This window comes from Protomyctophum bolini (assembly GCF_963924005.1).
Source record: "Protomyctophum bolini genome assembly, chromosome: 3".
Lineage (NCBI taxonomy): Eukaryota > Metazoa > Chordata > Actinopteri > Myctophiformes > Myctophidae > Protomyctophum > Protomyctophum bolini.
In genome coordinates, this window is record NC_137864.1 from 36,235,737 (window position 1) to 36,252,738 (window position 17,002).

Here is a 17,002-nt window from a genome sequence, read left to right on the forward strand (position 1 = left end):
GCATCACGTAGGTCTATATTGTAGGTGAAAATAAAATGTGTGATATATATGAAAAAGCTACTCCTGTGGAAGGGTTACCATATAATTTTACTTATATTGACCCTATGAACAATTTAATATAGGTATAGTTTTGCACACCCAATTCATAATTAACGTTCCAATTTTGGAGCTGACTCATGGACTGATGGTGTGTTCACACAGGCAGATGAAACGATGCAAAGACGCGCTGAGAGTTGATTTGGCGCAGCTACATGCATCGTTGTGCCTTTGCAACGTCATGTCACTGGCTTCCATTGACAATGAATGGTAGACTGCATCGTTCAATCTTCCCGTGTGAACGCAATATAAGAACCAAAAAGAACTGAACCGGTTCCCAACCCGGGGGAACGTTTTCAGTTGTCCATTTCACTTATCTAGCTCGACTAGCTGTGAGTGAGACATCCGTATGTGAAATTCTCAAGTCTTGTGTCTCGTCTTCTTTGTTTAGCAATATTTGTTCAACATTTTAACAAATACAATCAATGTATCAATTATCTAATTCTTAAAAAAAAAAACTTTATTTATATTTAAGTCATTCTGAACAATAAGAACTCATATGCAGAGCATAATCACAGTGTAGTACTTCAAGTGCAAAATAACGTAAAATGCTTTTGATCAACTCAACTAAAACACCATATGGAAAAATAATGCCAGCAATATGTTTTGAACAATTTAAAAAAAAAGTAAATTACATTTTTCAGGGCCATACAAGCTTGCTCTCATTGCTTAACAGTGCCACGCTGGACAAATGAGTTTTCCATAAAATCATTAAAAAAAAGAAGAAAGAAATGAGTATAATTCTCTGAATTGCTTTTCAATGGCAGAAAAGTCTTATTTCAAAAAATAAGTGCCATACCTCTTGTTTATGTAAACAATAGAACTGTACAATTAACTTATTTTACATTGCTCTCCAAAGAGTGCATTATTCGTGTTCTAAGGCCCTAGGTTCACATCAGGATGCAAAACCATGTACATCCTGACATTTACACAATTATGCTACCAAACTTAACCAGAAGCTGAAGGTCTGGTGTCTAGCACCAAAATTCTCATTCCACAGAAATCAGCACCTCCAAGAATGAAGCACTGCAAAAATTACACAGAAAGGTTTTATATTATGTGATATTTCTTCAACCGCAAAAAGAGATAGTTCACCCCCAAAATTATATTTTATATCGATTACTCACCCTATGGAGCCTTGAATTTACAGATATGTTTTTTGTTGCATTGCCAATAATTTGATGACCGGTGGAGACTGAAAGTCTCCATCGAGTCTGCCGGTAATAATTCATTAAATAAGTAATTTTTTGGGTGAACTACCTCTTTACGCTGGCATTGAAAATGTGACTGCTAAAGCCCTTATGCCCCCCATGTCATAAGTATTTCTGAAAAATGTAAAGGAAATTTGTAGTGTAATGTATATTGCAAACAGATTCTGCTCCCAGTGACCTAGTGAAGAGTGAAAAGTAAACATTTAGCAGTCACTTAAATAATGTCATCACAATTCTATAAAGCTCTCTGCTGCTAATTAGACAGCCTACTTATTTCACAAATCTTTCTCGAAAACCTGTTTCTTCTACTTGAAGCATTCTTACTTGACGTAACATTTCAATGTGACCTGTGAAAGGAATTATGCACCGATATCAGGGTGGTAGTAGAGGGCTTATTTCTGGCAATGATTTATAATTTTGTTTTAAATCTGTGTTTTGGTTTAGCTTAGCTTCTTCTATTGTTCCACTTTCAATGGTCTAGCAGAGAGACATGAAACAAAAGGTAGAGCCGCTCTCATATCCCAAATCCCTCCAGAGATCAATAAATATAATTTTATCTTATCTTGTATGAGGGTTATGCCCTTTGGGCCACTGCTAAATGTAAATACCTGTCCTCCACAGAAACTGCATTTCTGGCCATTTATTTTGGCAACAACAACGTCATCAACTGGGATGCAGACTTAATGTGCATTCCACTGCAACTGTGTCTCTGGGTAGAGCAGCTGCTGCACCACCAGGTCTATATTAATAATGGGGTTGAAGTAGAGAGCCCAGTAAAACAGACAATTGCACACAAACTGGGGGATGAGAGGCCAAAAAAGGGCAAAGGCAAAGCCCTGAGATGAGATCTTCCACAAGTGGCTCCACATCCTGCTTGGCAGTGTCCTGGTGGGAGTAGAAATTCTAGGTTACCGGTAAGTACATTTACAGTACGAGTATGTGAGTGTAAATGTCATTGTGTTGAGTGTTAAGTGTGTGCGCAGGTGTCTCAGAGTAGAAAGCAGAGTGTGTGCATACCTTATCCTCGCTCCTCTCCAGAGTCTCCACAGGGCACAAACTTCAAGCACAGACAGCAGCATGGCATTAACGATGATAAATCGAGACGTCCAGTAGTGGACCGCTAGCCAATCCCAAGCAAATTCTGCTATCAGCTGGTATGGGAGCAGTAAGTACTTCACCAGAAACTCTGCCCATTGGTGCCAGGTGGGTTCCAACTGGCAAATTACAAAGAGCATTAAAATTAAATTAAGGACAGAGAATTGATCAAATAAGGAAAGACAGACATTGCTTGACTTTCAAGCAATAACAAACAAAATCGGAAAGGTTGGAGATTCTAGAACAACTAAAAATGTATCCGTATCAGGAATCTTTTGTGCTCGTGAATGGGGTACTTGGCTGGGGAAACAAATCGTAGCAGGGTTACACTAATATAAGAACATCTGAGAACACAAACATCATAAAATAGTACCTGTGTGAGGAATGGGAGGCTGTTCTCCATTGGTTGGTCGGTGTGTGAGACAGCTGGACAGCACGTATGCATGAAGGGGAGGAAGGTTTCCGAATAGTCAAACAGGTACAGGTAGAAGAGTGTGAGTCGAGGGGAGTTCTTCAGAGCATACAGCAAGAACAGAGATTTCCCTGCATTAACGGCCTAGCGGGGAGAACACAAACAGAACAATTTCAATATTTTTGAGTGGTGCTAGCCACTCCAACTACCCCATGTCCGTCCGTCCCCATGTATGCATGTCTAAATGAGTACGGCAATAGTGTTGGTTGACCACCCTCAACTACATATACACTCAGGTAACAGTGAGTGAATGCGTTAACAATTCATCATACTTACTACATTCTACAGGTTCCTTTTATGTATTGCATTGTACCATTATAATATGTACATTGTATAGTATACCAATATTGTATAGTACTGGCTTTTAATAATAATAATAATAATAATAATAATAATAATACAAAGAAAATAATTACATTTCTTATGCAGAAAGTGTCTACCGATCTGTCGGGGCCGTCCTTGGGAGATGCCAAAAGATACATCCAAACACGTCTACGCAAAATAACTTGCTTTCATCCACTTTCAACCTAGCATCCCTATTTTGGTAATTTAATTATATCGTAAAAAAACAACTCTAAATGTTTTCAAAATGTTCTTAAAACATCACACCTGTGTGAAGTGAGCGGTGCAACTATACATCATGTATTGTTATAGTTACTGTACTGTACTGTACTGTATTATAGTATACTGTGCTCTGTACTGTACTTTGATTATTTTTGGAAAAAATCTTTGAGAAATGTTACCGCGTGGGGGTCTCCGGAACATCCAGACCCCAGGAAACACACCCAGGGGGCCGGCCATGTTCTGGCGAGCCTTCCCACGTCCGAAGCGGTCGAGAAATGACAGAGTTTTACCGTGTTGCAGCTTTCCGTGCTCGGACACACATACATACATGTGGGCTCCGTGTGCGCAAAGAAAGGTTGGGAATCACTGCATAGAAGATAGAGGGATATATTATAAAGTATGTACCTTGTATTCCCAGAGATTATGTGGTGGTTTGAGTCCCAGGGTTTTAACTCTGTCTAGTTCAAACAGAATGGCCTGTCTGTGAGCCTCGTTCTCTATGTTGAAACTAGGGCTGGATAGTTCCTTTTCCCCCAACATCAGTAGTAACCTGAGCACAGGAAAAAAACAACTGCAGTAGAACCAAAAGACTGTTTCATGTAGAAATGTTTTTTATATTATTAATCATACAGTACTTGATTGAATAAATAATACAATATAAGAAAGTGTACATACTTACAGACACACATCAAATAATAAATTAAAAGAAGCTTGTACTTTCCTACAGGTTAGCCATTTAACCACCAAGTAGAATTGATAGTTATGCCTGTTTACTCAGTGAGTAAACAGGGACAGTACCGTATGTAACTGTACATTTCTCAGGCATACCTACAGTATAATGAGAATCTGAAACAAATGAACTCTGTTTATATTACATTAGTTCTTACCGTCCATTGACATTCTCTTGCCGGAAGGGTTCTCTGTAAAGCTGAGCCCAGGGCCCCAAGTGTTCAAGCCAAGACAGGACTTCCTCTGTGGTCCAACGGGTCACAGGTTTACTGATCAGCAGGTCATGCTGCTCACCCTCACTACTGCTCCAATGATACACCAACAGCATCACCTAATAACAAACACATACACAAAATCTAATTGCATGGCAGCAATGGATGGTTTCTACCGCATGGGTCCAAAAATGGGAAAAGTAATTCCTAATGGTACCTCTATTTGTTAGTAATGCTGCTTCTTGATATTGCCATTATGCTCGTTTCAAAAAATAAATACACAATCTATACATCTATCTATAAATGTTATCTTTCTTCAAGTACTAATGTACTTTCCCATAATGGAAGTCGGTCTTGTTTGAAGGACTGCGTTCTATTCAACGACAAAATGGCAGCTGTGTGAAAAGTCTATGGAGGGTATGCACATGCATAAAGTGAATGCCAGATCGAGTGGCAAAGTGAGTAACAAAGTGAATTTAATGTTGTTTAGTCATTTAATGCAATCAAATAGGATTTATGGGCTGTCAAGGCCAGAAAGTAGTTTTACGACACTCAGTAGGCATTCCCGCATAACTTCCAGGTACGATGATGATGTCACGTGCATAACCTCTATTCCTGTACTCTACAGTACATTACAAAATGTAATGTTTGCTGAATGGTACTTAAAGAGTTATGCTTTTATTCTTCAAGAAGAGTCAATTATTGTTTTCAAGACGTAATATGAATGATTTTGCTTTCATGGAAGAGTGAGTTCATTTTTTCATTAAACAAGTCAAGCCATGTCAACACATTACCAGTATAAACAAATACAGGGACCTCAGAAATTAAGCTTAATTAGATGAGGTTAGAGACAGGATTAGACATTTATTGAGGAGAAAGATTAATGCAAGTATATTATTGTATTTTAATCTAGCTTTAAAAACAAAAGTTAAGGATGAATAAGATTATAGTGTAATGGCTGTTTTGAATACCGTGAAAGATTAATCATCAACAATGACAATCTCTTTACTCGGGTCAAAAGACCCAAGGCAGAACAAGACAGATAGCACAGTGCTTAAAAGTGATAACTAATGTTTAGTGGGATACAGTAGCCCTTTGATATTTATGTTTCCACGCATGGCATTTATGGCCTTGAAACTACATCGGTATCATGTCCCCTTTCCAGAAATGTAATGTAAATTCGGGGTGAGTGTCAGGTTATGCCATTCAAACACAATGCCGTAATCTATTTACAATCTCATGCAAACGGCAGCACACACATTTAACTGCCACAGTGCAAGGCACATAGAGACGTTGCTCCCTACTGCCACATGAACAAAATAAACATAGACCACACCCCTCCTATGTTCTCCAATGACAGTACCATCAGTTAGAGACCAGTGTTATATTTATTAAAACAAAAGTAAATTTAACTTCCATACATACCGGAGCAAGAATTTTATTTTTGATGATAAAACTCACTATGAAAGGAAAACAAACATGGAGACAAAATATAATAATTATCTCAACCCTTGTTTCATGTAAACCTCAAATTATTAAGAACAAGAGAACAGCTGATACAGTAGGCTTTCATTTAGATTTTACACCAAAAGTACTACAAAGAGGAAGGATGAGTCGGTGTGTTAATTTCATCGACTAAACTATGACAAAACATGTTCGTTGACTACCTTTTTTTCACTGACTAAATAAAAACTAAGCTATGATGACTAAAACTAAGACTAAATATATTGACAATTTTGTCAACAAATAGAAACCAGACTAAAATGTTAGGGAGGGACTAGTGGAGAAGAGATCCAGTAGGATAAATCATTTTATGTTTGATTGCCCCTGGCGTTGCACTCTTAAAATAGCAGATCTAAAATCGAACTGTATGATATTTAGTCGACTAAAACTAGAGTAAGACTAAAACATTTCAGATAAATAATAATATATGACTAAAACTAGGTGAGATCTTAAACAAAAGACTATGACATAACAAAAAATGTGCTGGCAAAATCAACACTGGGATGAGCGACAGAAACTGTATTATGATTTTTGGTGCAGACCACAAAAGCACCAAGTCTATGGAAAACTGGTAAAGTAGAAGGTTAAGTTTTACCAACCTAGCTGCTATAAGAAATAATGTCAAAGTTTTAATGACTTTTTTTCCGGTATTCAGACAGCCAGCAATGGGTAGAACACTATCCCAAAAAACGTAGTCTCTGTGACACATCTAGGGGCCACAATCTGCATTCAAAGATGTTCCTAGAAGCTTTGTCATTGGTTGAAAAATAACCTGGTCGCAATGACAAAGCTTCTAGGAAAATCTTTGAATGCGGATTGCAGCCCATAGATGTGTCACAGAGACTATTTTTTTGGAAGCGTTCTACCCATTGCTGGCTGTCTGAATACAAAAAAAAAAACAGTTAACTTTTTGACATATTATTGCTTATAGCTATAAGTTCTAATTCCTTCCATTAATAACAGCACCATTCATGAAACAGAAAAATACTATCTGTATTAAATAACGATAAACACCAATATTGCCCCACTATGGATAGCTTGGCTTATCCTCTTTCAAGACTTTGTTTCAAACAAATACTGTTACATGAGTGACTTTCTGTCAAACTCTGTGCAGCCATGATTCTTTCCAAGTATTTGTTTTGGTGAGCGCTAGCACTGGTTTTAATCTATGTCCCACGTAGTATGTACCACATGTTTCAAAATGGCACAGACAGTATGTAACATTTACCCATGGTAAACATTTCTTGAATTTAAAGGACCATACCGGTAGTGTGGCATTTTTCTACTATATATTCCTTGTCATTGTTGAATAAATATTTGAAGTTTTCCAGAAAATTTAGGTCAGGATTTAGAAGTCTAATAGAAGAAATTATTGATTTATGGGCACCGATGGCCTAGTGGTTAAGGCTCATACTGTACCACAAATAGGATCTAATGTTCGATTCCCATGCGCAGACAGCCTCTCCTGTTTCATGTCCCATTTTCACTCATTGCACTACGGTTCCAGAATAAAAATATATGAAGTGTAAAGATAAAGCTACTAAGAGGAAAATGGTTAATGTTTATGTACAATATAATTAAGGCCAAAGCTGTGAACAGGCATGCATGACACTGGTATGGACGTTTAACTGTTTATATAATAAATCAATTTGAATAAATTGTTGATTGAAAAGGTGTATCCTTTGGATTGTGGGTGGGTGGGATAGGGGATTGAGTTTTATTTTTATTTATTATTATTATTATTTATTTGATATGTCTGTTTAATACTAGCCCCTGGGCTTGTCACAAAAACTTGAATAAAAAGATTTTGAAAAGAAAGAAAAGGTGAAGCCGTGTTTAATGTTTAGTCTGTGTACACTTACAGCCACACAGGTGAGTGCAGTGAGTACTCCGGAGAAGAAGAAGCCAGCTCCTCTGTGCTGGTTGGTCCTCGGTCTTCCTAAAGTGTCGCCATACCTGAAATTATACAGATTATCTAAACCACTGTTTCCCAAAACACACCCGTGTGAAGTGAGGGGCTCTCTTATCATTCTACATTATTATGACGTAAAATAGACACTTTCTATTTGCTCAGACACTATGACATAAAATTCTCCATTTATTGTCACTGGGAATTTTAAGACGTTTAAGAAGTTTGTTTAAGACGAAGTTTGTGGACGGTAACTAAAATGAAGGAGGGGCTAGCGAAGTAGCGATCTACAAGCTCACAACGTGGCTAGTTTCACTAGTGTGGGGTACCAGGGGGGGGGGGGTGCTCTCTCTCTCTCCCTCCCCAGTTTGGTCAGTGTATACAATTCATCAATACTATTTCTAAAAATCACATTATTCACCTCTGGAACGCCAGCAAACTGTGAGAGATCTTGGGGTCAGCCTGAATCTCTGCTCTCCTCCTTTGCACAATCTCACTGAACAATTTGTCTGCTGCATCCCTGAAAGGAAGAAAAGACTATATGAACTAGAGGCCAACATATGTTAAGTCATGAATGACAATGCTTTTGAATCAACTGATTTAATACAATTTATCTTAACTAAATCTGACATTGACAAAGTCCACGCCATGGTGAGGATATTGAGGCCTGAGGGGACTCTTTTTTTTTTTTTTTTTAGGTTTTCTTTTTCTGGAGAGGATGAGGAAAAGGTTTAAAGTTAATTTAAGGAGTGAAGTTAAAATAAACTAAATTGTAGATATTAATGTTGTTCATTTCCATTAGAAGCGTTTACAATAATGTCCGCTTATTATGACCTCTCTCCTGAGTCGTGACCACAAACTCTTTCAATTCTCCCCATTGGGAAGCGACTCTGGTTCAAACCATGAACCAAGTATACTTTTTTGTCTCCCCACGTGCAGTTGCACTACTCAGAAGCTGAATGGCATACAGTCAATGGACTGGAAGAGCTGGTATCCAGCATTGCACACATTATCCTGTTCTTGCTCATTTCACTCATGCAATATGATACACAGGATTATTACTATATTTATGACTGGTCTGTATATTATTATGCATGATGCTGTACATGCCTTGTACAGTGTACTGTGTCTCATTCACTGCACTATATACATCGAATACTATTCACATCAGTGGCGTCAACTCCGTGGGTGCTCAGGAGCAGGAGCAGAAGCACCCACTGGCAAAATAATAAGCCAATAATAATAAGTTGCGGGGCGGTTGGGCACCTTAAAATATATAGGCTATTCTAAGGTGGGCACCCACTGTCGTTATAGGAACCTTCCGCCACTGATTCACATTATTCATACTGTTCTCATATGGATACACAGTAGACACACAATAACATTCCTTATATTTTTACTTGCCATTTATACCATACACTTACATTGTATGTTTTTTTCTCTTTATCTGCTTCTCTACAGTATGTGTCTGAGAGAAATGCAGCAAGTCAAATTCCTTGTATGTGAAATTCCTTGTCCAACTGATTCTGATTTTGATATTATTTTCTAAGGCCAAAACTCAGAATACGGTAAACCTGGCTGATCGTGGCGTACCTCAGGAGTATGTTGACTTTTGGGAATCCCTCCCACTTCTCTCGGCACTCAGGACACTCATTCTTGCGTGAAGACTCCCACCACAGAGCCAGACAGTGACGGCAGAAGTTATGACCACAGTTCAAAGTTGTGGGGTTTACGAGTATGTCATAGCAACAGTGGCACGAGAACTCGTGGTCTTGGATGATGGTGCTCCTGACATGGGTGGTCAGAGAGGATTCTTCTGATGAGTGGTCATTAGTTAATTCATCAACTATAAATCCTGGACTGTCACTGGGTGAATCTTTCTCCATCTGTCGATGATGCAACATTTCAGGTCTGCAGGTGAAAACATATAAGGAAACTGTGATTAGAGAAAGAGGAATGGAGAGGGATTTATAGTCTACTAATTTATAGAGGTTATATTTATCCAAGACACTATATAAAATACTACTCAAACTAGAGCTGGCTGTCTGGGTTAGGACCGCCGCAGTGGTCCGGTGAGAACTTAACCGGGATGTCGAAATCTCCGATATCTGGGTTGTGAGAATATTTGGGTTGTAAGTCCAAATATCCTGTCTCGTAGGGAAGGCTTTGGAGTCTCTCGCGACAGGCATAGAAGTTGCTACTAGCCTCTCCAACTCTCAAGGGTAACAACCACTCTTATATCTCTGTTGTCTCCATATATGGAGCTCTAGGTGAAAGCCTTCTTTACACACTACCACTGCATTTTTATGTAAAATTCTATATTTAATTCTGGCTAAGTTATATACCTGCCTTTTACTCAGACGGAGTGTTGCTTGCTATTCCAACATTAATACAAAAGACAAGGTTCCTAAATAGTTACCACAGATAACCTAAATAGACAGGGACCTGCTAGGGGACCTGTACTTTTTACACTTGAGAGTGACAACACACATTCAACATGGATGGATCCAAGTTAATTTCCTGTTGCAGTGTTTGAATATCAGTACGGTTAGCTCGCTGACACAGGAGGAAATAGATTTGGACACAAGCTGTTCCCTAGCAACACAATTCCGAATCCGATGAAGAGGTACATAATTCCGTTATCGTACAGAGGTTCTCAAAGTGGGGTCCACTCAGGGTTCCTCCTTGGGAGGGACCAAATAAACGGACCCTTTGGACCCTTGTGGGTCCAGTTGGAGAGACTCTCTCAGACTCAGTTATGGAGGTCCCTTGGAATTAAAAAGCTTGAGAACCACTACTTTAATTCAATACTGTAGATTAGTATAATTTATAAAGTTGCCCTCTTGGTTGAAGCTGGGCGTGGCGTAGTGCTCACTTGGTTAAGGTAATAACGAAAGTGCAAGACAACGTCATTCGCCCTCATCAACAGATAATAATGCTTACCTTAATAGGAATTGCTCTTGTGCGGAGACAAGCTGGAGCTGGAGGAGCACATTTACCTAAAGTAAAGTGTGCTTCGTGTAGACCATCGCTAGAGCTTTACAAATCGCCAAATGAACGTTATCGCACTAATCGCAGACAAAAACATACAAGTGTACAACTGGTCGTGGTCGCCGCCATACCTGCGCGCACTGCTTTGGAAAGCCCCCACGCACGCGCACGCACACACACGTAACAGCCTGTCACGTGGGCAGAGAGACGCTCTCCTCATTGGCCGGACTCCTCTATGAAGACCACGCCTACGATATGAGAAGCCTGGGCACGAGCAGCACATGAACGAGCATAATAATAATAATAATAATAATGGTGAGTTACCCGGAAGCATGGATAACTCTATGGTGGATATTCGACATAGATCCTTATTTTATTATTAGCCAAATATTTTTTGCAAGCACATGCCTTTCACTAGAATTTAGAAATAGGCTATTCTACTTTTAACTCCAACAGACAGTACCAACAGGCAAACGATCAAAACAACAATTATTTTACATTCTCTAATTGTGTAGACTTCTTGTAAATTAAGTAATTCTGGTGTTTAACAATAATTTAACTCTTGAGAGTGTAAAATGAAACCAAATGGACCCTTAATATCTATGAGGGTTCGTTTGGTTACTAATTAACTCTTACTCTCCATCATTTGGCTGCAGGGACTACCTGGAACCCCTCAAGTACCACTGGTTGTTCCCGGACCATTGGTTGAAATCCACTGCTCTATGGTAATCACCTTTTAATTGAACATACAGTAGAGAACACCAGCTCTTAGGTCTACTGGCTTTACACTTGAACTCCAACCCGCTATGTTTTTTAATTTGTTTTGATGTTGTGCTACTGTAGTCTTATACCGGTAGGCCCCATTTACCTTACCTATCCACTTCGTGCCTTGTGGCACATAAGGCCTTCACAGAGGCCCCATTTACACTGGCAGCCAAATCTAGCCTGAATCAGATCTGTGCCACATCCAGATTGGAATCCGATTTGCTTAAATAAGATTGATTGATTGATTGATTGATTGATTGATTGATTGATTGATTAACAGTTTGCAGAATTACAGTACATTTCAAGTACTCAACTCAATACAAAAACTGTTAACTGTGAGTGGACGACACCATAAAGCATTACACTTGCCACAATGGGTCCCACCATTTTCAATTCATCAAAACATTTAGAGACGTACGAATATACACTTCTATATAGTCAAAACAGGAAAGATACATACTGTAGGGGGAAAAGGGGTGGGTGGGGGATTCAGATTTTACGGGGGCCAGTTTCGAATTGCCCTTTGAGAGCAGTAGATGCCCTTTGAGAGCAGTTTTGAAGGAGTCAAGGGATTTGCATGTCTTAATGACTGTTGGTAGGGCGTTCCACATTTTGGTGGCATAGGAGCAACATTTATTTAGTCCCTTGTTTGTGCCGAATCTGGGTTGCACATGGTTTGTTGAACTCCCTCTGGTGTTGTGGGTAAGGACTTCGTTGACATTAAGGAAGTATTTAAAGATATATTTTTTGAGCTTTTTCTGCCTTTATTGATAGGTTGAAAGTAGATTGACAGGAAATGGGGAGAGAGATGGGGGAAGACACGCAGCAAAGGCCGTCTGGATCGGGAGTCGAACCCGCGGCACGCCGTCAGGCTGGCTCAGCAGCCTAGGTGCCCAGACGGTTGAGCTAACCGTCCAGGCCATTAAGCAAGCATTTAGATGCATGTACATTGTACTATCTTCGTGGTGTAGGCTAGCGAATCTTGTGGACCAGACCCATTGCAAGATACTGTCGTCAACCCTAAGCCATTTCAGCCTGTCAAAGTGGGCAGGGGTTCGGTGGGTTCGGGGAGTGAGGCCAAGTAGTAGCCTGACCAGTTTGTTTTGGGAAGTCTGGAGCCTGGTTATAAGGGCCTTACAGTACGTTTTAACAGCGGGAGACCTTAGAGACCAACGGCGAGCGTTGCTTGAATTTCATTGGCTATCGCCAAATCGCCCTATCGCCGGGCGATGTTGCCCAAAAGATGAATTATTGTTATCTTTTCAGCCGACGTTCCTCCGCCCACTTTTCGACCATCGCCTCTATCGCCAGTAGTTGCCGGGTCCCATTGACAAATAATGCACTTCTGGAAAATTCGTCTGGCTGTCGCCCGCTGTTAAAAGTACTGTTAGAGGTGCTGTGGTACCAGGAGGTGCATGCATAGTCGAAGAAACCTTGTACAAGGGCTCCTGTTAGGGTCTTCAAGGTGTTTTTGTTGACCAGTGAGGAGATCCTGTATAGGAATCTTGTTCTTTGGTTGAAGGCCCCATTTAGGCCTGACTGCAGTCACATCAAGCCAATTCGGATTCAAATCTGTTTTTCTTCTTCTCAAATCCGATCTTTTGGCCCGACCTTTCACACTGCCGTTTGCAAGTGACCAGATCCGATCTGTGCCACATCCAGATTGGAATCTGATTTGTTTAAACAAGTTTAAAAGCAAACAAGTCACATACAAGTCACATGGAATCTGATTTAGATCAGGTTGTTGCATTCAGACAGAGACAGATCTCCTCTGAAATTAGTGTAGAATCAGATTTGAAACCACCTCTGAATGTATCTCAATAAAGAATCTGATTCCATGTGACTTGTATGTGACCTGTCTGGATTTAGACTTATTTAAACAAATCAGATTCCGATCTGTGCGTGTGTGTGTGTGTGTGTGTGTGTGTGTGTGTGTGTGTGTGTGTGTGTGTGTGTGTGTGTGTGTGTGTGTGTGTGTGTGTGTGTGTGTGTGTGTGTGTGTGTGTGTGTGTGTGTGTGTGTGTGTGTGTGTGTGTGTGTGTGTGTGTGTGTGTGTGTGTGTGTGTGTGTGTGTGTGTGTGTGTGTGTGTGTGTGTGTGTGTGTGTGTGGGTGCGTGCGAGAGTGCGTGCGTGCGAGAGTGCGTGTGTGAAAGAGTGTGTGGGAGAGTGCGAGAGTGTGCGCGAGAGTGCGAGTGTGCCAAAAGTTAGGAGCAGAATCTAATTTGGCACGCACCTTTGGAACATGTGCTGTTTATTTCATGTGCTGTTTATTTCAGATTGAATGGAAGGCAGTTTGTCTGGAATTCAGCATTACCCTTTTCAACTATTCTATAATTTGGCTCACCAAAAGAAGTCTATGTCATTCTTTATTCTCACTGTGCAGCTATATTCTCATCATTAATTCCTGTTAATGAACGGTGAAGTCACTAGTATAACGTAACCAAAGTGAAAATATCATTAGGGCCCCCCCCCCACACATAGACAGACCATCGTCATATGAGCACATGCGGCACAGGCACAGACACAGAAAAAAGCAGATCTACAACCACATGTGGCCATTAACAATATATTAGCTTTGGTCAAGTCATAGTTACTTCACCATTAATGATGAATTCATGATAAATTCATGAAGAATGAATAATGCCTAAATTGTATAAGTTCATTAAGCGTTAATTTCTTGTATGAATTTGCTCCCTGTAGTAAGTATATTGACTAAAGAAAGGTTATCGCACATATCATTATTCAAGCAGGTGAATACATTGCCAAGACAAATGATGGATTCAAAGTTAAAGAATTTCATGATTCATGTTCATGTTATATGCTTACAATAGTTTTAGAAGGAGACAGAGAACTGTAGGCTTTTTTGTCCATTGTTTGAGGATTCTGCATATGCTGCAGCTGAATACTGAATAGAGCCATTGATTCCGAGGCTTCATTCCATTAAAGACAATTGTTTCATGTTTTGCGTGTTCCTCCTTACTTGTTGATATTTTTAACAAAGTGTTTAAGATATGACAAATTTAACACATACTCTGGCTGGTGGCTGATGGCTGCTTTGTTCACTCACTTTCCCAGATTTTATTTTACACTAATTCACTATGTTCTGTGTTACATTTGAAGGCATTTCCCATACAAACAATGCCAGTCACTGCGGAGAGGAGGACACAAGGATGTAAGAGAAGGTGGTACCCTCCAGAATGGCATGATGGCCAAATGGGAAATCTCTCCTCCCTCCTTTGGTTTGTCTTGGCTGCTTGTAGATCCAGTCGAGAGGAACTCAAGGTTGCTACCCCAAAGCTTGTAAGTACCAGGCATTATGTTGAATTAAGTCCTTATTTGGTCCTATTATTTGGATTAGGGAATGTGTTTTTATTCCCTTTTTTTGCTAGAAAAGGGGGGGAAAGAAAATCAAAAAAGTATGTAATAGAAACTGGTCCCCTCATGCATTTTAAGGACAATATCAGTCATGAGAACTAACGGTTAACGTGGAGTTGAACGTTTTAATGTGCTTAGGAGGGGAGCGTATTATCAAATTAATATCTACATATTGTATCAAGCAATTTAAAAACCGGGTTGCACACAAAAGTCTGAAATAGATGTGAAAATGAACCCAGAAGTCTTAGTGAAATTTTTGTCTTATATACTTCATCATACGCTGAATAACAAAAAATGTGCATCACTTGTAGATAAGCTATTTTGGAACGTTTTTAAAGCTGTAAAACATATTTTGTCCTATGACAGACTATGTTAATATGACATTTAGACACGACTTGACATTTTGTCGACTAAAACTACTACTACTAAAACTACAAGCTCACTGTAGATTCTACAGTAGGGCATTGGTGTCAAACTCATTTTGGGCTGGGGTCCAGTCCAAAGGCGACTTGATGTGGGCCACAAGCAGTTGTACAGCATTGTTTGTTGTCTCAGTCACGCTAAAACGACAGTAGGCATATAACTTTAAAAAAATATATTATGAAGAATAATACCTACTTTAAGTATATGGAGTGATGAACAATCTCAATCACTTGCTGCCTCCAGACACCTGACCTCTCTTTGCTTTAACTTGTCAATGTCATGGACCCGTTTCTGAGCAGCTATTTTCTTAATAAAATGTAAGGAACTAGAGTGGTTTCTACAGTGTAGAAAGACTGTGGAAATGTGCTGAATAGGACTGCCAAGGTTAATTAGCTGTTGCACTTGCTGTTGCCTGTACTGTATGCATCAGTGAACATGAATTTGTATGTTTGCATTGTGTATTTAACTACATATCTTATCACAGGCACAATGGCAAATCCTCAAGTGGTGGTTGGTGAGTTGGCCTAATTTCTTTAACTACACTATTATAACAAAACTTTAAACTCTTACTGTACATAGACCTCTCCTGTACTGGAAATGGTGTACAATGTTATGTATTTATTTAGTTCCCATTGTCTCTTCCTCATGTTTCCCTTTGTTGTATGACATGACACAAAGTGTAAATTATGCCATCATCTATTTGTTCTCAGCGACCATCGGCCACCTGAGCGATAATCCTGTTCAGGTTACCTGCCACAACTGCCACCAGACTGTTCTCTCTAAGGTTGAGTTCACCTCCGGTTTACTGACCTACCTGTTCTGCGGAGGCCTCATGGTCTTTGGGTATGTGCTGAGGGAACTATTAATCAGCTCCTATAGACAGTGTTCTGCGGAGGCAGAACAAATTCCTGATTATTGCCAATTAAGAATTTCTTTAGAATTTCCTATTGACCCTACACTTAAATAACTGACCAGGGTCTTCCCTCCTTCCTCCAGGTTTGTTCTAGGTTGCTGCCTCATCCCCTTCTGTGTGGACCGTCTAAAAAATGCCAAACACATCTGTCCTGCCTGCAAGACTGTGCTGGGCGTCTATAAACGCTTATAGCTGTGATAATGTGTTCTTTTTGGAATTGAACTACACCAGTGATTCTCAACCTATGGGCTGGGGCCCATGCAGTGGGCCATGAGTATATTGCAAATGAGCCAGTCAACTAATTTGCGAAATGTTAAGATTTAATTGTAATGATAATATAACATTAATATATATATTTTTTAAATAGTGTCTGTGGTCCATGGTCAGATGGGTGGGCCGCAAACATGTTCAAGATTTACAAGTGAAGTGGGCCTGCACCCAGACCAGGTTGAGAACCACTGAACTAGACCACACTGTTATGCTCTGAAAAAGTAGAGGCAGCAGGCTTCTCATCCTGGGAGATGAATGCATCAGTGTTGAATTGGATAAATCGGCATAACCTAATTAAGCTGAATCTAACTAGTTGGAGAGGTCATTCACCGTAGCTATTTTGTGTCCTTGTTACAATGTTTAGGTGTTGCTTTGGCAACAGCCAAAGTGGGGTTTTTTTGGGTTTTTTTTTTTATAATAATAATAATAATGTGGTGTACTGTAACTTTCTTTAACAAGCGTGTCACATGCTGC

General features: G+C 39.7%; 1 protein-coding gene across 1 annotated transcript; it reads right to left on the reverse strand.

The window, feature by feature from the left end:
* Window positions 1–526: 526 nt before the first annotated feature.
* On the reverse strand, window positions 527–10,932 carry LOC308312631 (bifunctional apoptosis regulator-like). Its single transcript, XM_080759294.1, has 9 exons — window positions 10,735–10,932; window positions 9,385–9,702; window positions 8,213–8,311; window positions 7,745–7,838; window positions 4,326–4,498; window positions 3,844–3,988; window positions 2,776–2,958; window positions 2,325–2,521; window positions 527–2,192 (listed from the first exon to the last, which is right to left on the reverse strand). Exons 2-9 carry the CDS (start codon window positions 9,693–9,695, stop codon window positions 1,988–1,990), a joined length of 1,407 nt encoding a protein of 468 aa, XP_080615420.1. The 5' UTR covers window positions 9,696–9,702; window positions 10,735–10,932; the 3' UTR covers window positions 527–1,987.
* Window positions 10,933–17,002: the final 6,070 nt, after the last annotated feature.